Source organism: Malus domestica, chromosome 08 (assembly GCF_042453785.1).
Source record: "Malus domestica chromosome 08, GDT2T_hap1".
Lineage (NCBI taxonomy): Eukaryota > Viridiplantae > Streptophyta > Magnoliopsida > Rosales > Rosaceae > Malus > Malus domestica.
The window spans coordinates 19,459,977-19,484,832 of record NC_091668.1 but is presented as its reverse complement, the minus strand read 5'-3'; the positions used below and the strand labels follow the sequence as shown (position 1 = coordinate 19,484,832).

Sequence of the window (24,856 nt, the reverse complement as noted above, 5' to 3'; positions counted from 1 at the left end):
AAATCATTTGCAAAAATTTGAGAGAAAAACAACAATCAGATTCAATCTGATTGAAAAAAAAAAGTTGGAAGAGAAATAGGAGGGTAGAACAAAGAGAGAAGAAGAAAAATTGCAAGAAAACAGGGAGGAGGAAGAAGAATCTCAGATTCAGAATTGGAGGAAGAACCTTGGATTCAGAGAGGAGAGCAAGCGATGTGAGAGGAGTAGAGCGAGCGGCGAGAGGAACTCTCTGTAATTTGAAGCACTTTTCTTATCCCATTCGAGTTTCGTCAGTCCATCGCGATTGTCCTTTTACGCCGTTCGAGGTGATCAGAGAAGGAGGATGAGGAGAAGTTGTAGGAGGGCGAAACTGAGGAGGAGGAGGAGTTGCAGGAGGGCGGAACAGATGAGGAGAAGAACCTGGGATTCAGATTAGAGGGCAAGCCATGCGGGATAGAGAGAGCGAGAGAGGCGTGTTTCTACCCGACTAAATAATACCGAGGTTTTGGGCTGTATAACTAAGCGGGTATCAGCCAGATAAAGGAGGGGGGGTCAGATTATTTAATCCGGTGGTTATTTAATCCAAACGGACACCAAACACCGTACTCCGTATTATTAGTACTAACCGGTGTGCCAAACAGGGTCTAAGTAGTCTGATCTTACATAATCCCACATCGACATTCGTCCGCACGTCATTAAAACTGTTGTGTTGGATAGCATTCTTAATTTATTTTTGCCTGGAAAAAGATCAAACGAGCTGTGTTCTTACATAATTTGGAATTGATTTGTATCTTCACCATTTCAGCCTTTCACAATATTGCTTAAGTTTCTTCCAGCGACATTCCAAATCTACAAAATAAATAAGAAAACATAATAAACCGTGGAAAAAAGAAAGCATCAGAAACAAATCGAATAGCTCCAAATGTTTTCTCCAATCACAGAATCTACAAAATTCTTGTAGCACTCATGATCTACTACAAAGCTACACTACTAATGCCATGCAAGGGCATATGGCTGGATCTTAATAAGCAATTGCAGTAAATTATACTTGATATTCCAATACAAAACTTCGCAGAAAAACAAGCTCGGAGCAATTTATCAACGCTTAACCCATTGGAAACTCTTACTTGCCTTTGCATTTCCGGGTTTTTTCCTTTCCACCACACGCAAGTCCCTTGTCAAGAAACCAGCTGGAAAGACAAATGAATTGCTAGGTTAGCAAGCAAAGAACACGTAGCTATACAAAATCGTGTAAAAGAAAACAAATCAGTACAATCGACAATCTTGCAAGGTTAAGATCAGTTTCTCCCTATAAAACATAAATAACCAGCGGAAAAAGGGGGAGGAGAAATATTTACATTCTTTTAATGCAGGACGCAAGCCGGGTTCCCAATTTTGCAAAGCCCTGATCACTCCTAATTGAATTGCTCCAACTTGACCTGGACAAAATACCTTTTTAATGTTCCATATTTAACAGACAAATACATTTACGCAAAGAATAAACATAATGAACATATTAAACATTGTTCATTAAAAAGGGTTTCAACGTTAACAGTAACAATGTGCACAATGTAGCAGTATCTTTGTACCTAACTACTATATAGGAAAAAGAGCTAGCCTAAAAAATACCATAAAACAATCTTTAAAATCTACAATCAATTCGTATGTAATTCTGTCAGGATTTTGGCTCCAATTGTCTCCACTTTGCCTCTGCTCTCTTCCAGTTTAATTATCTAATGTGAAATGGAAATCTAACCACAATTAGCCTAGTAAGAAAAGGCCACTAGCATTCATTTGACTCCATGAGAGCGGGGAGGAAAAGCTTTATTAACATATGGAACTGGACAAAAATTTGTTTTCCATGAGAGTCTAGCAGTGTAGGTACACGTAGACGTAGTGGTTTTCTGGCATGTAGGTATTTAGAAAGATATTTCTCATTGATTGAAACTGATTTTACATGATGATATTTATACAAGTCAGCTAATAAAGATTAGATATTTACTAATGTAACTTGTTTGTACCATACTTAGGACCTCCGTATTTAGATCTCGTATAAATACTCGGGGGACTCAAATGTCATTATGTAATAAATGAAGGGGCAAATATGTAATAAGTGAGGAGCCCTTATTCTATAAAAGGACCACTCACCCTCCTCATTGGGGGGAGGCCAAGATTGAGGCCATGGGAAGAGAGCACACAGAAAATGGGCTAGAGAGAAAATAAGCTAGAGAGCACACTGCCTCTAACCTTCTTGTATATTCATCATTCAGAGTGAAACAGTATCAACATCAGTGTGGACGTAGCCCAAACATTGGGTAAACCACGATACATCTTGTGTTCTTTACTTTCTTGCAGATTTACGGTCGGATTTATATTGTTCCAAGACCTCCGGTTTTGTGCATCAACATTTGGCGCCGTCTGTGGGAAGCGACACGAAAAGCTATGTCGGTTCTCTTTCATTTTTTATCTCACCACCATGAAACTGCAGAAACCCAAGAACCTAGAAAACCTCACTCTTTGGGCTTTTCCAGAAAACCTTCGCAGACTCTGTGCAGTTTAAAAAACCATCCAAAAACCCATTTCTCTCTCTCTTTATTCATTTCTGGAAGATCTGCAACTCACAAATTTGTGTCTACACAAAAACTCTACGTTTTGCTGCTTCCTGAGAAAAGAAGCCATGAGTTACCCAACTTCACCACATCCCACCCATTTCGCGACCGCCGAACGTCCTTCACAGCCACTGTTATTGAAATCCAAGGTCCAACCTGTACTAGTAATTTCCTTTGCTTTTTAAACACTTTTGTTTTTTGTTTAAATGGACCAAACAGCGACGGCAGCAGCTGTATCAGGTGGCGACCTTCGTGAGAAAATCGAGGCATCTGGCTTGAGAGCAGGTGTAGGGGCTGAGCTTGGCTTTGTCATTGCCAAGGGGGACAAGGATAACCCGGATTACAAGAGTAAAGTTCATAAGTTGGAGCGGAGCGGATCGATCCATGACCTTGTCCGTGCTGTAACTAGTTTAGGTGTCCTTATGAAAAAACGAATGATCAGACTGAAGCACTACCGCCGGGTCAGAATCCCGTAGATCACGATGATCAGACGGTGGACGACGATCCGTCCTCGACGGTCCTCGATCTCACCAACTTCCAGCTCCACGACCTCGACTCGATCGAGTTACCGCCGAGTCTAACAAAGTTAGACCTGACGACGAACCACCTCACCAGTTTGGACCCTCAAATTGCGACCCTCTCCAACAAAAAAAAAACCCTCAAACCCTCTGCTGCCTCTCTCATCCGCAACCGGAATCTTCACTTCCTTTTTCATAAGGCAAGCTTCAGGGATCAAATCCACGGGGCAACAATCGTTGATCTACAGCTTCGTGGTGTGCGGCATGGTGATCCTCGCAAAGTACAAGGAATTCACTGGAAACTTCACCATCATAACTTCCCAGTACCTCTAGAAACTTCCGGCCACTAACAACAAGTTCACCTCCAACTGCGACGGCCACACCTTCAACTACCTCGTCGATATTGGCTTCACATATTGTGTAAGTGCAGTTAAGGCGGTTGGTCGACAAGTTCCTATTGCCTTCCTCGAAGCAAATCAATGAGGATTTTACCGGTAGATATGGTGGGGGGAAAGCTGCAATCTTTGTTTGCCATGGTTTTGTAATTTTTGTTTGCCCCTACCCTCTTTCAGGACTTTCAAGCACCTAGCAGTGGCGCATTTGGGCATTCAGTAGCAAAGATGGGTGTGGGTCTATCAATTCTGATAGGGTTGAAAGCAGCAATCTTGTTCTCGTTATTTGCTTTCCTCAGAAGCTCTGGTTTCACTGTGTTTTCGATACCATTTTTGTACACCTCTCTTGTATCCGCGTTGGTTTCACTTGCTACTCACCCATCCATAGACCTTCCCATGCTGCTGGGGAAGAACCCAGATGGGAGTTTCCCCATTTGGTCGATTATAATGTTCAGCCCCTATTTGTATTTTGTTCACTTTTTCTCGGCGCTACGGAGATTGCGGAGTATGGAGGCTTCGTATACTGAAATCTGTGAGGGTTTTTTCGTTGGCGGGTGGCCTTCTTGGCCAGATAAACTGCCACCAAGAAATCCTGAGTTTTCAGGGCATTCTTATTTGTGTGTGGCAACATGATACACAAGGGCTCCTCCACTGGCTGCCATTGAATCCGCTGTCAAGTGGGCTTGCCGGAAAAGGGATCAGAATAGGCATGTCTTCGTCCACTGCGCCTACGCAGAAAAAGAAAAAGGAGAAAGAATCAATCATGACGCTGTGGAAAGAAAAAAAGCAAAAGCAAGTCTGCATATGGGCTCTGCCAACCCTGACGCTCTGAAAGTAAAAAGAAAAGAGGAAGTAATGATGGTGTCAGGTGCACCAAAAGCAATTACAAAAAAAATAAATAAAAAGGAATGGAATTATAGTGGCAGACACCACTCTGAAAAAGAAAGAGCAAGAAAGAAAATAAATAAAAAAAAGGAAAAGAGGAAGAGTGGAATAAAAAAAAGAAAAGAAGAAGTAATGATGGTGCCAGGTGCACCGAAAGCAATTCAAACTCCAACCTCCATCCCTCCACTTAAAGTTCACCTTCTATTATCACCAACCAGGTGATCAAAAGTACGCCCAGTACTCTAAAATTATTCGACAGCCTGCCGCTATCATCACCAACCAGGTGATCAAAAGTACATCCAGTACTCTAAAATTATTCGGCAGCCTACCGCTATTATAACCAACCAGGTGATCAAAAGTACGTCCAGTACTCTAAAATTATTCGACAGCCTACCGCTATTATCACTAACTAGGTGATCAAAAGTACGTCTAGTACTCCAAAATTATACATGAGCATCACTCATGTCAATCATACATAAACATTCATGAGCATCACTCGTACATAAACATTCATGACCATCATTCATGAGCATCACTCAAGTTAATATTCATGAGCATCACTCATGTCAACATCCATGAGCATCACTTATGTCAATCAACATAAACATTCATGAGCATTACTCATGTCAGTCAGCTTCGAAAGCTTCATTTACAGAGCTCCAACTTCAAAAGCTTCATTTACAAAAGCTCCGGTTTCAAAGCTTCACTTGCAAAGCTTCACCTACAAAGCTTCAGTGCAGGGTATACAAATACCGCCTCCGAACAACTGCCAGTTCGGCCCATACATGGATTCAATTTGAAGTCTCCAGCAAACATACTCTATTGACTGAAGACTTGGGGGACTACACTATGTACCATATATTGGGCTTTCGTAACTGGGCCTCATGAAAAATACTTAGGGGACTTAACCCATTATTTATAGTGTACTATATATAGAGCACCCATTATTCATGTATTGAGGAGCGAACCCTTATTTTATAAAAGGGACTCCCTCACCTTCATTAGAGAGAGAGACTCTTAGCCCATCACTTATGTATTGAGGAGCGAGCCATTATTCTATAAAATGGACTCCCTCACCATCATTAGAGAGCATCGCTGTCTGCTGAGCAACCGCCTCGCCACAAACATCACTCTAACCCATCACTTATGTATTGAGGAGCGAGCCCTTATTCTATAAAAAGTGACTCTCTCACCATCATTAGAGAGCATCGCCCCTTACTGAGTAACCGCCTCGCTGCGAGCATCAACTCTAGCCCATCATTTATGTATTGAGGAGCGAGCCTTTATTCTGTAAAAGGGACTCCCTCACCTTCAACGCCACAAGCCGAACCAACCAAGGAAACGTAAACCATAAGCCAAGCAGCCTCGCAACATGTGCTACTTCTAGTTGAACATCATTACACATTGGGCACCGCCTCATATCGAGTATCAGTTTTAGACGACATCTAGTTACTTCGACCTACACATGGACTGAATTTCAAGTCTCCAGCCAAAAAACTCTCTTAACTGAAGACTTGGGGGACTACTGTTTGTACCATATTTAGGGCATCCGTATTTAGATCTCGTATAAATACTCGGGGGACTCCAATGTAATTATGTAATAAATGAAGGGGCAAATATGTAATAAGTGAGGAGCCCTTATTCTATAAAAGGACTTCTCACCCTCCTCATTAGGGGAGGCCAAGATTGAGGCCATGGGAAGAGAGCACACAGAAAATGGGCTAGAGAGAAAATAGGCTAAAGACCACACTGTCTCTAGCCTTCTTGTATATTCATCATTCAGAGTGAAACAATATCAACATCAGTGTGGACGTAGCCCAAACATTGGGGTGAACCACGATACATCTTATGTTCTTTACTTTCTTGCAGATTCACGGTCGGATTTACGTTGTTCTAAGACCTCCGGTTTTATGCATCAACATAATTAATTAACCTTAAACTATGATTAGTTACAACAAACAAAACTTCTACACTAAGTAATTGTTGACTATACTGATGAATTGGATCCTAGCTGGCACTGTTGAGTTGACTGAGGATGATGTGTCTCTTTACACCCCCTTAAGCTGAACGGAGGAGCACCAAGTGAAAGCTTGGATTTGAGAAGCTGAAATCAAGCTTTGGATAATGATTTAGTGTGAATATCTGCAATTTGATTGTGATTAGGAACAAATTGAACTGAGAGAAGATAAGCTAGGACCAGTTCCCGAATGTAGTGATAATCAATTTCCACGTATTTAGTTTTAGCATGGAAGACCGGATTAGATGCTAAAGAGATGGCAGATACATTGTCATACCAAAGTACTGGAACCTTAGACAGAGGAAAGGCGATGTCCTTGAAAAGTTTTCATACCCAAGTAATCTCAGCAGATGTGTCTGCCAACGATCGATATTCAGCTTCTGTGGAGGAACAAGCAACAGTGTGTTGCTTCTTTGCACTCCAACTAATGAGATTACTCCTAATGTAAACACAGTAGCCTCTGGTAGAGCGTCTATCAAACACACATCCTGCCCAATCAGCATCTGAGAAGGCAGTGAAATGCAGGGAACTTTTCTTGAACCAAAGACCTTCATCAACAGTACCTTTGAGAAATCTTAGAACTCTTTTAGTAGCCTGAAAATGTGTCTTTATTGGACAATCTAAAAACTGACAAAGTTGGTTTACAACAAAAAAGAGATCAGGCCGAGTCCAAGTCAAGTATTGCAATGCTCCAACAATGGATCTGTATTCATATGGATTAGACAAAAGTGTACCATTATGATCCAATTTGTGAGTACCAAGAGGTGTAGCACAAGGTTTGCTACCATCCATTTTTGTTTTGAGTAGAAGATCAACTGCATATTTATGTTGGGAGAGAAAGAGTCCTTCTGAGTTTTTGTGAACTTCTAAACCCAGGAAATAGTGCAAAGGGCCTAGGTCTTTTACTGGAACTAGTTTACTGAGCTTATGAATGAAAGCTTGACAGATTTGTGCATTAGGTCAAATCACTAGGATATCATCAACATATACAAGGACAATAACAAGAGCAGGCTAATATGTAACAAACAGAGAACAATCTGATGTAGAATTGTGAAAACCAAGAGAAATCAAAGTCTGATATAGCTTGTCATACCATGCCCTAGGGGGCTTGCTTTAGTCCATATAGGGATTTGTTGAGCTTGCAGACATAAGATGGTTTGGATTGATCAATAAACCCCAGAGGTTGTTACATAAAGACTTCCTCCTTTAGTGTTCCATGTAGAAATGCATTACTAATATCCAATTGGTTTAAGAACCAATCAAACTGCACTGCTAAAGTCAAAAGAATCCTGATAGTAACTGGTTTGGCAACGGGACTGAAAGTTTCTTTAAAATCAATCCCCTCTTGTTGATGGAACCTTTTGGCTACTAAACGGGCTTTGTACTTGTCCACAGTGCCATCTGGCTTCCTTTTAACTCTGAATACCCATTTAGAACCCACCAGATTCTGATGGGGAGAGGAAGGAACAAGTGACCAAGTTCCTGTAGATTGTAGTGCTTGAAACTCCTCAGCCATGGCTTTGTTCCAATGATCATGTTTGGAGACTTGAAGGTAAGTAGTGGGAACAAAGTGTAAAAGGTCAAGGGGATGTTTAGTGGCTGCCAAGGCCTTTGGTTTAAAAATCCCAGCTTTAGATCGAGTTATCATAGAATGAGTGTTTGTGGGAATATGTGGTTATGGTAAAGGTGAGGAAGAAATAGGGGTAATGAATCAGACCTTGAAGAAATAGGGGATACGTGGAAAGCTGGCTGAAGTTAAGGGAGTTGACTGTGATAATGAGGTTTGTGTGTGGCAGGGAATTGGAAATGGAAGTGTGAATATAGGTAGATGAGGGATTTGTGGCTGTGAGGATGGCACAGTTGAAGGTTTAAAATCATGAAAATGAAAGTGTTTTTCATTGAATAAGACATGTCTGGAGATATATACCCTGGATATGAGAGGATCCAAGGTATCTATAACCTTTGTGTTGCAAGCTATAGCCCAGAAAAACACACTGAACACTTTTACCATCCAACTTAGAAGTAGTATATGGTTTAAGCCAAGGATAACAACTACATCCAAAAACTTTAAGTTTGGAGTAATTTGGAGACTTGTGAAATAACAATTCCCATAGAGAGACTACAAGACCAGATATTGGAAGCCGATTGATCAAATACAAGGTAGTGGAGAATGCCTCAGCCTAGAATTTATGGGAAACCTTTGATGCAGTAAGAAGGGTTCAAGCAGTTTCTGTGAGATGTCTATGTTTCCTTTCTGCACAACCATTTTGTTCTGGTGTGTGAGGACAAGAAAACTGATGCATAATACCATGTTGTAGCAGAAAATATTTGAAATTAGAACTAGTAAATTCACCCCCTGAATCAGTTCTGAGAACTTTGATTTTATTCCCAATCAAGTTTTCTACATAGCTCTTGAAAGGAACAAAGATGGAATACACTTCAGATTTCAGTTCCAATGGAAAGAGCCAACTATACTTTGTAAACTCATTAACAAACAAGACATAGTACCGATAACCACTAACAGAAGATGTAGGGGCAGGTCCCCAAACATCACAATGCACAAGTTCTAAAGCAACAAACACTGAACTAACACTAGTAGTAAATGGCAATTTGTGATTCTTGCCAATTGCACAATCTAAACAAAAGAAAGAAGTGATCTTTTTACCAGTATAAGCAATATAACTATTATTTAAAGTCTTTATGAAGATGGCAGATGATGGATGACCAAGCCTGTTGTGCCAAACTTGTAATGGAGCTTTAGTGCTAATAAGTGCAGAATGAGAGTTAATTGCAGTTGGTGTGCCTTGAAACGGATAGAAGCCATGTTTAACTGGCCCCTGAAAAAGCATCATCCCCGAAATACGATCCTTGATTTCAGATCCATCATAATCAAGGGTTAATTTGCAGTGATTATCTCGTAGGAATTGATAAGCAAATAGAAGATTATGCTTCATTGCAAGGACATGAAGAACATTATTTAAACGAAAATTAGTAATATGAGTACTAAGAGTGGCAGTACCAATGTGATGAATTGGCATACCTTGACCATCATTTATATAGACCTTGTCTTGACCATTGTATGGCACTGGAGATTAAATGGCAGAAACATCATTGGTAATATGTGATGTAGCTCCAGAGTCCATGAGCCAAGTAGGAGCAGAAGGTTTGTAACTGGTCTGAGCACATATAGCTGCCAGTTTTGCAAGAGGCACTTTACCAACAAAGGCATGATTCATTCTTTTGAAGCAATCAATAGCTTCATGATCCGAATAATGGCAGATTTGACAAGGAGATTTGTGACCAGAATGACTACCAGATAAAAGTCCTCTAGAGTTGTGATTATAGCCTCTAGATTGCGATTGAAGATATTAGCATTGCCTCTGTAATTGCCTCGATAATTCCCATGATAGTTGTTACCCCGAAAATGACCTTTACCATGATAGTGAGTGCCATCAGAATTGTGTGGAGCATAACTCTGTGGTGTAGGAAGAAGAAGGGGTTGAGGCTGAAAATATTGGGCTGCATAAGCCTGAAAAGGTTCAGAGACAGAAAAGGCAATAGACTTCTTTTTGCGATTCACAAACACCTCTTTGTTGATCAACAATCCATGTAATTCATCCAGAGAGGTGGATGAGATACGGAGCATAATTGAGTCAATGAATGACTCATAATCATTCGAAAGGCCTTGTAGTGTGATCGCAATTAGATCACTCTCCAAGATTGGAGCTCCTGCATCCATGAGTGCATCAGAAAGGTTCTTGATGAGTTGAATATACTCTGAAATAGGTAGATCTCCCTTTTGAACAGAATGAATGCGAGATCGAAGCTGATGGATGTGAGTGGCTGAGACACCTCCGAAGCATTGCTCAAGAGTGAGCCAAAGTTCACGAGAGGATTGAACACCAACTGTGAAAGGGATAAGATCTTCTGAAAGTGTAGAATTCAGCCAAATAAGGATATTTTGATCCTTTTCATACCATAAATCAAAGTTTGGGTTTGGAATTCCAGTGTTCTTGCCAAATTCATCAAGAACAAATGGCGAGGGACAAACCTCAGAGCCATCAACAATTTCTGTAAGCTTATATCGACGAAAGATCGAGGCAAATAATGCCTTCCAGACGAGGTAATTGTCTCGTTTGAGCTTCATAGGAACCATACAGCTTATATTCTGTATTGAAATGGAAGAAATTGAGGGAGAAGAAGGAACTGTACCAAAATTAGGGTTCATCGGAGTAAAATTTAGGGCAAGAACTTCAGGATTCGCCGGAGAGGAGGTCGACGATGTCATTGTTACTGTAGATCACATAGAGGAGAAGATCGGCCAAGATTTAAGAGAAATCGAAGATTAGAGATCGCAAATTGAAGAAATCGCAGAGATCAAAGAGCGCACAAAGATCGCAAAGATTGCAGAGAACGTAAAGATCACAGAGATTGTAGATCACAGAAGTTGCAGATCACATAGATTACAGAGATCGGCGAGCACGAAAGGTGCAGAAATTGCAGGAAGCGAGGGAGAAGAAGATCGAGAGAGAGGCGGTTAAGCAAAAAGGGATGATACCATATTTAGAAAGATATTTCTCATTGATTGAAACTGATTTTACATGATGATATTTATACAAGTCAACTAATAAAGATTAGATATTAACTAATGTAACTAATTAACCTTAAACTATGATTAGTTACAATAAACAAGACTTCTACACTAAGTAATTGCTGACTGTATTGATGAATTAGAATCTAACTGGCATTGTTGAGTTGACTGAGGATGATGTGTCTCTTTAGTAGGTACACGTAGATGTAGCTTATTTTTGGCATATAAAGCAATAGAATTGCAAGTTCATGGATAACAGAGGGAAACAACAGTTGAAGTGGATCTCAAACAAGTCAATATCAGAGCAACTCCACCCATGGAGCCCTCCCCCTGGCAATCCACTATTGAATCCACCCTATTGAACAGTAACTGACTTTAATGAATAGTAACTGCCCTTAATGAACAGTAATTGCCATTTGCATCTCCACCCTTGGAGCCCTTTCCCCTGACAATAGGCAATAAAATATTAGTTTTTTTTTGTTTGTTTAAATAATACAAAATAAAATTATTTGTAATTTCGGATAAGATTTTTTAAATCATTCTCGTTGCGCCACGTGTCATTTTATAAAAAAAACAATTATTTAGCGATGGATTTCGATAAGATTTTTATCCAATGTCATCGTGCCACGTGTCGCTATCTTTTGAGAATCTTTGACAATAGATTTCGATCAGATTTTAACTCATTCAAAATTGCGCCACGTGTCATTATCTTAAAAGATAATTATTGAAGATCGATTTCGATAAGATTTTTATCCAATACGATCGTGCCATGTGTCATTATCTTTTCAGAATCTTTGAGGATAGATTTCGATCAGATTTTTAACGAATGACGGCATGCCACGTGGCCTTATCTACAATCCAATCCTTTCTGAATCGTCCATATAATCCACCATCCATCCTCACAAATCTCACACCAATTTTCTCAATATCTCTATCTCATTATTCATAGTTTCTGCTTCTTCTTCATCAAGGATGATGTGGGAAATCGATCAGCAAGAGGAAGAATTGTTTAACCAATCTGAATGTTCAACCTTCAGATAGCCGAAGAACCCATGCAACACGAGCCATTAGAAAGGGATGGACGTTACAATGAAAGGGTCATTCAACGATATACTACACTTCAAAGGTCATCTATGCACAATAATCGGCAAATTGACTTGATAGAGCACCAGTGGGCATTGAAACAAGCTAAAGATACTTAAGTTTATTTAGTATGTTTGTTTGTATTTGGTGTGTTTATGTAATTTTATTTGGTGTGTTTTTTGTAGTGAATTTTTTATTATTTGGTATGTTTATGTAATTTTATTTGGTGTGAATTATTTGGTATGTTTATGTAATTTTATTTGGTGTGTTTTTTGTAGTGAGTTTTTTATTATTTGGTATGTTTATGTAATTTTCTTTGGTGTGTTTATGTAATTCCAATTGGTGAGTTTTTTAGTTTTATTTGGTGTGTTTTATAATTTCATTATACGTGAACAATTTGATGAATAAAGATTCTATTATTATGATAAATATATTACGAAATTAAATAAATGTACTCTCACTTTAAATAAAGTACTAACTTCAATAAATTGGAAACAACATAAATAATAAATTACAACCCAAAGTGATTGGAAAACTATGGGCTCCGATTACAAAAAGTACCCTATTCATCATCACTTAACCAATCTGTGGTGCTAGGATCATCTTGTCTTGTTGTGCTAGGACCATCTTGTCTTGATCTCGCTTCTTTTGCACGCCTCCTTTGCACCACATCCGCTTTCTCCGACTGCCAAAAATATTTAGAATTTGGAGACATCCCTTCTAAACGCGTGTTCATAATGTCACGATCTCGTTGTGCAATTCTTTCTTCTCTAAGCAACTCCCTTTCTTGCCTAAGTAGCTCTCTTTCCCTCTATTCAGCTTGAAATGCTTGTTGAATAGCTGCAGCTTTTGCCTCATCTCTAGCCTTTTCAGCCTCATATTTCGCCAATTCCCACGCCAACGTCAATTCACCTTGATAAGCAAGTTCTTGCATGTACTTTCCATAATCATTCTTGGAAGCACTCCCTTTCCTCTTTGAAGCCTTCTTACCTTGAGGCCTAATTGAATAACGGGTCGACCCCGACGCTTGTTCAGGAATGGGCGTTTCAGGCACTTCTTCTCCATCTTCTTCATCAACATGGTAGCCATGATCGGGTGTAGAGTGTGGAGGGGTGCTGTGTACAAAGGTGTTGTGTAGAGGGGTGATATTCATGCATACTTCTTGACCAACAGGCACAACTTTGAATTTAGGACAATCTTTAACAATATTCCAACATTTCCACCGGTGGAATGATTTGTTTCTTGATTTGATTTTGGCAGCATACCATGCTTGTGCTTGAAGTTGCTACAAATGAATAATAATGAAATTATTAGGTAACAAATAAATAATACAAACAAATAATAATAATGAAATTAGGTCACAAATAAATAATACAAACAAATAATAATAATGAAATTATTATGTAACAAATAAATAATACAAACAAATAATAATAATGAAATTAGGTCACAAATAAATAATGCAAACAAATAATAATAATGAATTAAGGTAATAAATAAATAATACAAACAAATAATTATAATCAAATTAGGTAACAAAATAATAATACAAACAAATAATTATAATATATTCTTACCTCATCCGCATAATTTGCCCCACTTCGAACATTACTACTAGCTTGTGTCAAGGCATCTCTCCACGTACTAAAGGAATGGCTAAGTATTTTCCAACGACTGGACATCGATTCTTTGGTTCTTTTCCCACTCATTTGCTCAAGAAATTTGGTATGAATTAAACTCCACATTTCTTGCAACTGCATCTCATTACCCGTAAGGGAATTATGAGTAACTTCAACCCAACTAGTGCACAACGCAACATCTTCAAGAAGCGACCAATTCGTACCTGCATCGGTAGTCATTTTGTGGAAAAAAATTGGATTGAAACTTTGAGAGAAAGATAGGAATTTGATTGAAAGTAGTTGATAAAATATGAAATTGTAGTGTAAGGTAGATGGAGAAGAAGTGGTATTTATAGAAAAGTAAAAAAAAAAAATAAAAAATTCACAAATTTTTTTCACATTTTTTACAATTTTTTTCGAATTTTTTACAATTTTTTTTAATTTTTATTCAAATAATTAATCTCTGCCGTTGGATTTTAAAAAATTTGAATTCCAACACTCCAGATTGTACCACGTGTCACAACAGTAACTTTTCTTAATTTTAAAGCTATTTTTTCTATTTTTTTTAATTTATAAAGCAGATTAATATCAACCGTTGATCTTAGATCGAACGGTTGATATAAAATTAGGTTTTTTTTATTACCGTTACAAATCGGACGGCTCGTATTAAAGAGTCGTTAGAATTGAACGGACCGTGGGAAGCCACGTGGCTTCCCAACGGTAACTGGGTTTTCTGGGCGCACGGGCCCGTGCCCTGAATTCCTGTCAGGCGATGCGCCCCCACTCGCGAGTGAGGGGCACGCGCCTGACACAAAAAAAATAAAAATAAAAGGCCGAACCCAGGCCTGACGTCACGGACCTCGGGCCACAGGCCTGTCGATTCCCCACCCCCGTGGCCCTCGGGCTCCCACCCTCACTCGGGCTCTCCAAGGCTGGAGGCCTACCAACCGGCCATCGGGCCCTTTCCTGGAGCCTGTCCCCCGAGCAACCACCATGGGTGGACTTGCTCTCAAGGAAAAAGTTAAATATATAAATTAAAATAAAGTGAGATATAAATTAAAATAAAGTGTGTAGCAACAAACTTGGGCTTACCTGTGGTGCCGCCTCCTTGAACAGTACAATTGATGTCCCAAATGCCCAACGTTTTTGTCTTAGAGGAAGGTCGGAAGAGAGCAGAGCGATGATCAAGCATTGGAAGATAGGCATCGAATTGTTTATCATTAATCGTGAATTTACCATTACTGGGTTGAATCCAAACACGTGCTACACTGCATTTCCTTCTTCCTGTTCCATAAGCTCTCCCCTTGTCGTCTAGTGTTCTCACTCTTGCTTTGGCAACGTCCTCCTGTTTCTGACGCTCTATTTCAACTCTTGAGGATTTTCTTGTATTTTTTCATAATTAATGTCTTCAATCTCTGATAGAGGGGGCAATCCTTTTATCCCTTGAAAATCCTTCAATGCAATCAAAGTGTCAAAGCATTTCATCTGTGATTGCAGATGCAGCAATAAGCTCACCAAATGCATGATTCGGACCTGCAGCTACCATACTGAATCAGTATAACATCTAAAGAATCACCTAGCTGATAAATGGATAAGCAACTGCATTCAAAACAAAGTACCATATAAAAAAGGTCGTACCCAGTGCACAAGGCTCCCGCTTTACGCAGGGTCTGGGAGAGGTGAATGTCGGCTAGCCTTACCCCCATTTATGAGGAGGCTACAAAATTCGAGAAAGCCAAATTAATATCCCATGTGGAGTGCTTGCACCTAAAATTCGAGAAAGCCAAATTTTAACTCCTCCTCCCACTTTAAGTGCTTTTAAAATGACTGAAAACACTTTTGGTGAAATGATTTTAGGTTTTAAAAGCATTAAATGTTTTTTGAAAGAAACATCAGATATGTGCTTCTTGCAGGAAACACTACAAATGGTTTTCCAGGATCCACTTGGAATTTGCCTAAGGATTGCATTTCCAAACGAGCACAATTAGTATTATAGTTCCCAAAATCAAAAGCAGGAAAATAGACACACCAACATTTTAATGAACTTGCAGAACTCTCAACAACAAAACATACAATTGGTTGATGCCCAAATCAACCCAAAAGGCAACAGTACAGTACAGGTTGTTCCACTAAGCTATCCACTTTCCTACATTTAAGCATATCAAATGTTATCCAGAAATTTACGAAAAAGAACTAACCTTTGAGAACAGCAGTCAGCTCATGCTCCTCTTTCTCAAGCCTCTTAGCCTGTTCAGCCTTCTTAATCTCCTCTATACTTGTATTCCTGTGCTGTATCCCACTTTCAACCAATCGGAATCGGCCTTGCCAGGCTTAACTCCAGCAATCCTGGAAATTTCCCATAAGCTCTCCGAATAAAGGGTCGAAACTTATATCAGTTTCTTGAGAAAGTTTCCAAACATCTGATTGGGAGGGACCCTTTCCATCGTCACAGGAGAAGAACCTTGGACTGAAAGTAGTGAAAATAGGGTTTTGGGGTTGGGGACATGGATGGAACTTGGAGGAGATTAGGGTTAGGGAGAGAAATGTGACTGTTTGGATAGATGACGAGAGAGCATGGTGATGAAGCAGATAAATGTAATGCTTTTATCCCTTGTACAACATGCATTAATACAAACTGTATAACATCATTTGGGCACACCACCTGAGAGAAGATTAAAGGGAAATTCCAACCAAATATATAAAGAGTCATTCAACTGACAAAACTCAGAATCCATGTATGTTTGCAAATCGAACAAAATGTAGAAAATATATATAAAAAAAAAACAGATAGGATGGGACTTGTGCACAATAATTAGAATTGAAGTATGCACATGGAATTTTTCTCACTTTTCCCTATAGATTATATTAGGAGTTTAGAACATCAAATTTGTGGGACCAAAAGATCAAGGGAACGTGTAATTTATTTGAACCCCAATGTTAAAGTTTTTAAATATAGTAGAAATTTATATTGTAACAAAGTGCATATTTCCGAAGGTTGAGGGAGTGACATCTGCCATGCTTTGTTTGCAGCGTTTCCTAGCTCAGCTGGTGGAGGGAGTGACATCTGTCATTCACACTCGTCGGGATATCGGTAGGGCATAAGCTTCCTTTGGACATCGGTGGCTCCATTGTTGCATATAAACGTTGGGTATTATAAAAATTTGAAAGGAAAGGGAACATAGTCCCACATTGACCAAGTCAAGATCCTACAAGCTCCTGATAAGTAATAGTGTAAATTAATAACTAAAAACAAAGTTATGCGTGCCAATTGGAATAATTAATTAATAATAGACGGGCCTTGGGAGATGAAAAAACCTATTAATTCTAAATTTTAAATTTTGTGCGAACTTTTGGAGCCGATGTGATTTGCACATGCGTAAAGGTTATGGGGTCATGGCCAAAGAAACGGTTATTAAAAGTCATAAACTAACGGATGCGATTATATCAACTCACACACACCGCATTCCATCAGAACTCCGAAGTTAGGCGAGTTTGGGCAAGAGTAGTACTAAGATGGGAACTCCGAAGTTCAGCGAGTTTGGGCGAGAGTAGTATTAGGATGGGAACTCCGAAGTTAAGTGAGTTTGGGCGAGAGTAGTACTAGGATGGGTGACCTCCTAGGAAGTCCTCGTGTTGCATCCCCCCCCCGCGTACCTTTTTTTTTTTTTTTTGAAATTCTTTTCTGTGTATTTCTAGTGGCTTATTTGTGGCACGTGTCGTTTATAACCGAGTCCCATGCTTGGGAGATAAAAGAAAGGAACCATAAGGACTATTAATTCTATCTTTTTGAATTTCGAGGGATCGTCTTGATTAATGTTTCTTGGGAGATGAAAAAACCTATTAATTCTATATTTTAAATTTTGTGCGAATGTTTCAAGCCGATGTGATTTGCACATGCGTAAAGGTTAAGGGATCATGTCCAAAGAAATGGTTATTAAAAGTCATAAACTAACGGATGCGATCATACCAACTCACATGCACCGGATCCTATCAGAACTCCTAAGTTAAGCGAGTTTGGGCGAGAGTAGTATTAGGATGGGTGACCTCCTGGGAAGTCCTCGTGTTGCATCCCCCCCCACCTTTTTTTTATTTTTCGTAATTCTTTTCTGCATATTTCTAGCGGCTTATTTGTGGCGTTTGTCGTTTATAACCGAGTCCCGTCTTTGTGAGATGAAAGAAATGAACAAGAATGACTACTAATTCTATCTTTTTGAATTTCGAGGGATTGCCTTGATTAATGTTTCATGGGAGATGAAAAAGCCTATTAATTCTATATTTTAAATTCCGTGCGAACTTTTGAAGCCAATGTGATTTGCACATGCGTAAAGGTTACGAGGTCATGGCAAAAGAAACGGTTATATAAAGTCATAAACTAACGGATGCGAGCATACCAACTCACATACACCGGATCCCATTAGAACTCTGAAATTAACCGAGTTTGGTCAAGAGAAGTACTAGGATGGGTGACTTCCTGGGAAGTCCTCGTGTTGCATCCCCCCGCCTTTTTTTTTATTTTTCGTAATTCTTTTCTGCGTATTTCTAGCGGTTAATTTCTGGCGTGCGTCGTTTAGAACTGAGTCCCGTGCTTAGGAGATAAAAGAAAGGAACGAGAAGGACTGTTAATTCTATCTTTTTTAATTTCGAGGGATCGTCTTGATTAATGTTTCTTGGGAGATGAAAAAATCTATTAATTCTATATTTTAAATTTCGTGCTAATGTTTCAAGCCGATGTGATTTGCACATGCGTAAAGGTTAAGGGGTCATGGCCAAAGAAACAGTTATTAAAGTCATAAACTAACGGATGCGATCATACAAACTCACATGCACCGAATCCCATCAGAACTCCGAAGTTAAGCGAGTTTGGGCGAGAGAAGTATTAGGATGGCTGACCTCCCGAGAAGTCCTTGTGTTGCATCCCGCCCTCCACCATTTTTTTATTTTTCGTAATTCTTTTCTGAGTATTTCTAGCGGCTTATTTGTGGCGTGCGTCATTTATAACTGAGTCCCGTACTTGGGAGATGAAAGAAATGAACGAGAAGGACTATTAATTCTATCTTTTTGAATTTCAAGGGATCGTCTTGATTAATGTTTCTTGGGAGATGAAAAAACCTATTAATTCTATATTTTAAATTTCGTGCGAACGTTTGGAGCCAATGTGATTTGTACATGCGTAAAGGTTACGGGGTAATGGCCAAAGAAACGGTTATATACAACCAAAAGTCATAGACTAACAGATTCGATCATACCAACTCACATGCACCGGATCCCATAAGAACTCCGAAGTTAAGCGAGTTTGGGCGAGAGTAGTACTAGGATGGGTGACCTCTTGGGAAGTCCTCGTGTTGCATCCCCCCGCCCTTTTTTTATTCTTCTTAATTCTTTTCTGCGTATTTCGAGCGGCTTATTTGTGGCGCGCGTCGTTTAGAACCGAGTCCCGTGCTTGGGAGATAAATGAAAGGAACGAGAAGGACTATTAATTCTATCTTTTTGAATTTCAAGGGATCATCTTGATAAATGTTTCTTGGGAGATGAAAAAAACTATTAATTCTATATTTTAAATTTTGTGTGAACGTTTGGAGCCGATGTGATTTACACATGCGTAAAGTTTATTGGGTCATGGTCAAAGAAACGGTTATATACAATTAAAAGCCAAAGACTAACGGACACGATCATACCAACTCCGAAGTTTAGCGAGTTTGGGCGAGAGTAGTACTAGGATGGGTGACCTTTTGGGAAGTCCTCGTGCTGCATCTCCCCGGCCTTTTTTTTTTTTCGTAATTGTTTTCTGCGTATTTCTAGCTGCTTATTTGTGGCGCGTGTTGTTTGTAACCGTGTCTCGTGCTTGGGGGATGAAATAAAGGAATGGGAAAGGCTATAAATTCTATCTTTCTGAATTTCAAGGGATCGTCTTGATTAGTAATTCTTAGGAGATGAAAGAAAGGAATGGGAAAGACTATTAATTCTATCTTTTTAAGTTGAGAGGGATCGTCTTGGTTAATAATTCTGGGGAGATGAAAGAAAGGGGAAAGACTATCAATTCTATCTTTTTGAATTCCGAGGGATTCTCTTGATTAAAATTTATTGGGAGATGAAAGAAAGGAATGTGAAAGACTATCAATTCTATCTTTTTGAATTTCGAGGGATCGTCTTGATTAATATTTTTGAGTTTCGTACAAACGTTTGGAGCCGATCTGATTTGCATATGCGTAAAGGTTACAGGGTCATGGCCAAATAAACGGTTATATACAACTAAAAGTCGTAGACTAATGGATTCGATCATACAAACTTACATGCACCGAATCCCATCAGAACTCCGAAGTTAAGCAAGTTTGGGCGAGAGTAGTACTAGGATGGGTGACCTCCTGGGAAGTCCTCGTGTTGCGTCCCCCCGCTTTTTTTTTATTCTTCATAATTGTTTTCTGCGTATTCCTAAAGGCTTATATGTGGCACAAGTCGTTTATGACCGAGTCTCGTGCTTAGGAGATGAAAGAAAGGAATGGCAAAACACTATCAATTCTATCTTTTTGAATTTCGATGGATCGTCTTGATTAATGTTTCTTGGGAGATGAAAGAAATAGATGGGAAAGACTATTAATTGTATTTTTTCAATTTCGAGGGATGGTCTTGACTAATATTTTTGAATTTCGTGGGAATGTTTGGAGCCGATGTGATTTGCACATGCGTAAAGGTTACAGGGCCATGTCCAAAGAAACGATTATATACAATTAAAAGTCATAGACTATCGGATTCGATCATACCAACTCATATGCACCGGATCCCATTAGAACTTTGAAGTTAAGCGAGTATGGACTGGAGTAGTACTAGGATGGGTGACCTTCTGGGAAGTCATCGTGTTGCATCCCTCCCCCCCACGACCTCTTTTTTATTCTTCTTAATTCTTTTCTACGTATTTCGAGCGGCTTATTTGTGGCGCGCGTCATTTTTAACCTAGTCTAATGCTTGGGAGATGAAAGAAAGGAAGGGGAAAGGCAATTAATTCTATCTTTTTAAATTTCGAGAGATCATCCAAATTAATGTTTCTTGGGAGATGAAAGAAATAGACAAGAAAGACTATTACTTCAATTTTTAAAATTTCGAAGGATCGTATTGATTAATATTTTTGAATTTCGTGTGAACGTTTGGAGCCGATGTGATTTGCACACGCGAAAAGGTTGCGGGGTCATGGCCAAAGAAACGGTTATATACAATTAAAAGTCATAGACTAATGGATGCGATCATACCAACTCACATGCATCGGATCCTATCAGAACTCTAAAGTTAAGCGAGTTTGGGCAAGTGCTGTACTAGGATGACTGACCTCCTGAGAAGTCCTCGTGTTGCATCCCCCCGCCTCTTTTTTATTTTTCATAATTCTTTTTTGCATAATTCTAAAGGCTTATTTGTGCCGCAAGTCGTTTATGACCGAGGCTCGTGTTTGGGAGATGAAAGAAAGGAATGACAAAAGACTATCAATTCTATCTTTTTGAATTTTGAGGGATCGTCTTGATTAATGTTTCTTGGAAGATGAAAGAAATAGATGAGAAAGACTATTAATCATATTTTTTCAATTTCGAGGGATGGTCTTGACTAATATTTTTGAATTTCGTGGGAATATTTGGAGCCGATGTGATTTGCACATGCGTAAAGGTTACAGGATCATGGCCAAAGAAACGATTATATACAATTAAAAGTCATAGACTAACGGATTCGATCATACCAACTCACATGCACCGGATCCCATCAAAACTTCGAAGTTAAGTGAGTTTGGGCGAGAGTAGTACTAGGATGGGTGACCTTCTGAAAAGTCATCGTGTTGCATCCCCCCGCCTCTTTTTATTCTTCGTAATTCGTTTTTGCGTATTTCAAGCAGCTTATTTTTGGCGCGCGTCGTTTTTAACCTAGTCTAGTGCTTGGGAGATGAAAGAAAGAAATGGGAAAGGATATTAATTCTACCTTTTTAAATTTCGAGGGATTGTCCTAATTAATGTTTCTTGGGAGATGAAAGAAATAGACGAGAAAGACTATTACTTCAATTTTTAAAATTTCGAAGGATCGTATTGAATAATATTTTTGAATTTCGTGTGAACGTTTGGAGCCGATGTGATTTGCAATTGCGTAAATGTTGTGGGGTCATGGCCAAAGAAACGGTTATATACAATTAAAAGTCATAGACTAATGGATTCGATCGTACCAACTCACATGCATCGGATCCTATCAGAACTCTAAAGTTAAGCGAATTTGGGCAAGAGTAGTGCTAGGATGGGTGACCCTCTGGGAAGTCCTCATGTTGCATCCCCCCGCCTCTCTTTTATTCTTCGTAATTCTGTTCTACGTATTTCTAGCTTCTTATTTGTGGCGCGCGTCGTTTGTAACCGAGTCTCATTCTTGGGAGATGAAAGAAAGGAATGGGAAAGGCTATTAATTCTATCTTTTTGAATTTCGAGGGATCATCCTAATTAATGTTTCTTGGGAGATGAAAGAAATAGATTAGAAACACTATTAATTCTATCTTTTTAATTTCGAGGGATCGTCTTGATTAATATTTTTGAATTTCTTGTGAACGTTTGGAGCCAATGTGATTTGCACATACATAAGGGTTACGGGGTCATGGCCAAAGGAATAGTCATATACAATTAAAAGTCAAAGACTAACGGACGCGATCGTACCAACTCACTTGCACCGGATCCCATCAGAACTCCGAAGTTTAACGAGTTTGGGCAAGAGTAGTACTAAGATGGGTGACCTTCTGGGAAGTCCTCATGTTGCATCTTCCCAGCCTTTTTTTTTTCTTCGTAATTCTTTTCTGCGTATTTCTAGCTGCTTATTTGTGGCGTGCGTTGTTTGTAACCAAGTCTCGTGCTTGGGGGATGAAACAAAGGAATGGGAAAGGCTATAAATTCTATCTTTCTAAATTTCAAGGGATCGTCTTGATTAGTAATTCTTGGAAGATGAAAGAAAGGAATGGGAAAGACTATCAATTCTATCTTTTTAAGTTGAGAGGGATCATCTTGGTTAATATTTCTGGGGAGATGAAAGAAAGGAATGGGAAAGACTATCAATTCTATCTTTTTGAATTTCGAGGGATCGTCTTGATTAATATTTCTTGGGAGATGAAAGAAAGGAATGTGAAAGACTATCAATTTTATCTTTTTGAATTTCGAGGGATCGCCTTGATTAATATTTTTGAGTTTCGTGCAAACGTTTGGAGCCGATGTGATTTGCACATGCGTAAAGGTTATGGGGTCATGGCCAAAGAAACGATTATATACAACAAAAAGTCGTAGACTAACGGATTTGATCATACCAACTCACATGCACCGGATCCCATCAGAACTCCGAAGTTAAGCGAGTTTGGGCGAGAGTAGTACTAGGATGGGTGACCTCCTGGGATGTCCTCGTGTTGCATCCCCCGGCCTTTTTTTTAATCTTCGTAATTGTTTTCTGCGTATTTCTAAAGGCTTATTTGTGGCGCAAGTCGTTTATGCCCGAGTCTCGTGCTTGGGAGATGAAAGAAAGGAATGGCAAAAGACTATCAATTCTATCTTTTTGAATTTCGATGCATCGTCTTGATTAATGTTTCTTGGGAGATGAAAGAAATAGATGAGAAAGACTATTAATCATATTTTTTTAAATTTCGAGGGATGGTCTTGACTAATATTTTTGAATTTCGTGGGAATGTTTGGAGCCGATGTGATTTGCACATGCGTAAAGGTTACGGGGTCATGGCCAAAGAAACAATTATATACAATTGAAAGTCATAGACTAACGAATTCGATCATACCAACTCACATGCACTGGATCCCATCAGAACTACGAAGCTAAGCGAGTTTGTGCGAGAGTAGTACTAGGATGGGTGACCTTCTAGGAAGTCATGGTGTTGCATACCCCTGCCTTTTTTTTATTCTTCATAATTCTTTTCTGCGTATTTCGAGCAGCTTATTTGTGTCGCGCGTCGTTTTTAACCTAGTCTAGTGCTTGAGAGATGAAAGAAAGGAATGGGAAAGCCTATTAATTATATCTTTTTAAATTTCGAGGGATCGTCCGAATTAATGTTTCTTGGTCGATAAAAGAAATAGACAAGAAAGACTATTACTTCAATTCTTAAAATTTCGAAGGATCGTATTGATTAATATTTTTGAATTTCGTGTGAACGTGTTGATGAAAAAATTTTGTCCTAGCTAAGAACAAGTAAGAACATTTGAATACATATGCAAACTATTAACACTTTAAAGTAGGCATGCATTAAAAAACAATGCATAAAACCCATGACTTTCAAAGCCTAGTATATGGTGAACCAATAAACTCTTTAACAACATTAAAGAGAAGGAAAGATTTAGAGTTTCTTTACCCTTGAAGCTCATCCTTGATTACACAAGGGATTCACCCAAGTGGAGGGCCTTCAAGTCACCTCCTTGCTCCTTGGATCTTCCTTGTGATTTTCCTCCTTTTAGTGCTCCTTTGCTTATTTGAGGATTTGAGGATTAGTTCTCCAAAAACATCAAAAGCTTGATGTCTCTAAGTCTCTTCACCAAGGATGTGATTGTGAAGATGAAATGGATGACTTAGAGAAGAATAGATTGCTAGCTAAAACTCCTCTAAGTGGCCGGCCTCTTTAGAGAAAATGAGAGAAAGTGTTTTACCTCATTTCACCAAGAAAAACCCTAAATGAAAATAAAGCTATAAAGTTGAATTTATACTTCATCACATGTGAGTGGCAAACTTGTAATTAATCCAAATTTGCAACCCCTCACCCTATGGCCTGCCTTACCTTGTTATTGGGCTAATTTGCCCATTTTGTTTTAGTTGTCATACAACTTAAACATAATGGGCCTTGTGGACCAAAACGCTTTTGGGCCCCGAAACCCAAAACCAACATATAAGCCCAATACGAACATTTCGTATAATTAATTAACTAATTAATTAATCTTGACCATTCTTCAATTAAACCATTTAATTGCTTATCCATTTCATTTAATTTCTTCACCAACATCCTTATTCGGTATACGATCCATTAGGTTCCATTTAGCAAGGTAGTGGGCGATTGTTACTCTTAACGATCGATTGCGAATTGAAACCACATTTCAATTCTCCCTTAAAATTAGTGTTTGCTAATCTTTAGGGCTTCCACAAACCATGAGTGACACCTAGCAGCATATCATGGTT

At 39.1% G+C, this 24,856-nt stretch overlaps 1 protein-coding gene, 6 non-coding genes and 7 pseudogenes across 7 annotated transcripts; 12 read left to right on the top strand and 2 right to left on the bottom strand.

Moving 5' to 3' along the window:
* Positions 1-1,077: 1,077 nt before the first annotated feature.
* Positions 1,078-16,137, bottom strand: LOC108172044 (small ribosomal subunit protein uS9m-like; annotated as a pseudogene).
* Positions 12,536-13,913, bottom strand: LOC139197977 (uncharacterized). Its single transcript, XM_070826192.1, has 2 exons — positions 13,652-13,913; positions 12,536-13,359 (listed from the first exon to the last, which is right to left on the bottom strand). The coding sequence occupies exons 1-2, from the start codon at positions 13,832-13,834 to the stop codon at positions 12,886-12,888; spliced, it is 657 nt and encodes a 218-aa protein (XP_070682293.1). The 5' UTR covers positions 13,835-13,913; the 3' UTR covers positions 12,536-12,885.
* A 1,509-nt stretch (positions 16,138-17,646) lies between the features above and the next one.
* LOC114819317 (5S ribosomal RNA) lies at positions 17,647-17,765 on the top strand. Its single transcript, XR_003766387.2, has one exon. It is a non-coding gene; the product is annotated as a 5S ribosomal RNA (ribosomal RNA).
* A 305-nt stretch (positions 17,766-18,070) lies between these two features.
* On the top strand, positions 18,071-18,189 carry LOC114819324 (5S ribosomal RNA; annotated as a pseudogene).
* Positions 18,190-18,492: 303 nt separating this feature from the next.
* Positions 18,493-18,611, top strand: LOC114819318 (5S ribosomal RNA). Its single transcript, XR_003766388.1, has one exon. It is a non-coding gene; the product is annotated as a 5S ribosomal RNA (ribosomal RNA).
* A 314-nt stretch (positions 18,612-18,925) lies between these two features.
* LOC114819328 (5S ribosomal RNA) lies at positions 18,926-19,044 on the top strand. Its single transcript, XR_003766389.2, has one exon. It is a non-coding gene; the product is annotated as a 5S ribosomal RNA (ribosomal RNA).
* A 917-nt stretch (positions 19,045-19,961) lies between these two features.
* On the top strand, positions 19,962-20,080 carry LOC114819381 (5S ribosomal RNA). Its single transcript, XR_003766437.2, has one exon. It is a non-coding gene; the product is annotated as a 5S ribosomal RNA (ribosomal RNA).
* A 357-nt stretch (positions 20,081-20,437) lies between these two features.
* On the top strand, positions 20,438-20,556 carry LOC114819334 (5S ribosomal RNA; annotated as a pseudogene).
* Positions 20,557-20,920: 364 nt separating this feature from the next.
* LOC114819321 (5S ribosomal RNA) lies at positions 20,921-21,039 on the top strand (annotated as a pseudogene).
* Positions 21,040-21,396: 357 nt separating this feature from the next.
* On the top strand, positions 21,397-21,515 carry LOC114819319 (5S ribosomal RNA). The gene has a single exon (XR_011584012.1). It is a non-coding gene; the product is annotated as a 5S ribosomal RNA (ribosomal RNA).
* Positions 21,516-21,870: 355 nt separating this feature from the next.
* LOC114819332 (5S ribosomal RNA) lies at positions 21,871-21,989 on the top strand (annotated as a pseudogene).
* Positions 21,990-22,345: 356 nt separating this feature from the next.
* On the top strand, positions 22,346-22,464 carry LOC114819323 (5S ribosomal RNA; annotated as a pseudogene).
* A 519-nt stretch (positions 22,465-22,983) lies between these two features.
* Positions 22,984-23,102, top strand: LOC139198485 (5S ribosomal RNA). The gene has a single exon (XR_011584015.1). It is a non-coding gene; the product is annotated as a 5S ribosomal RNA (ribosomal RNA).
* A 358-nt stretch (positions 23,103-23,460) lies between these two features.
* Positions 23,461-23,579, top strand: LOC139198482 (5S ribosomal RNA; annotated as a pseudogene).
* The last annotated feature ends 1,277 nt before the right edge of the window (positions 23,580-24,856 follow it).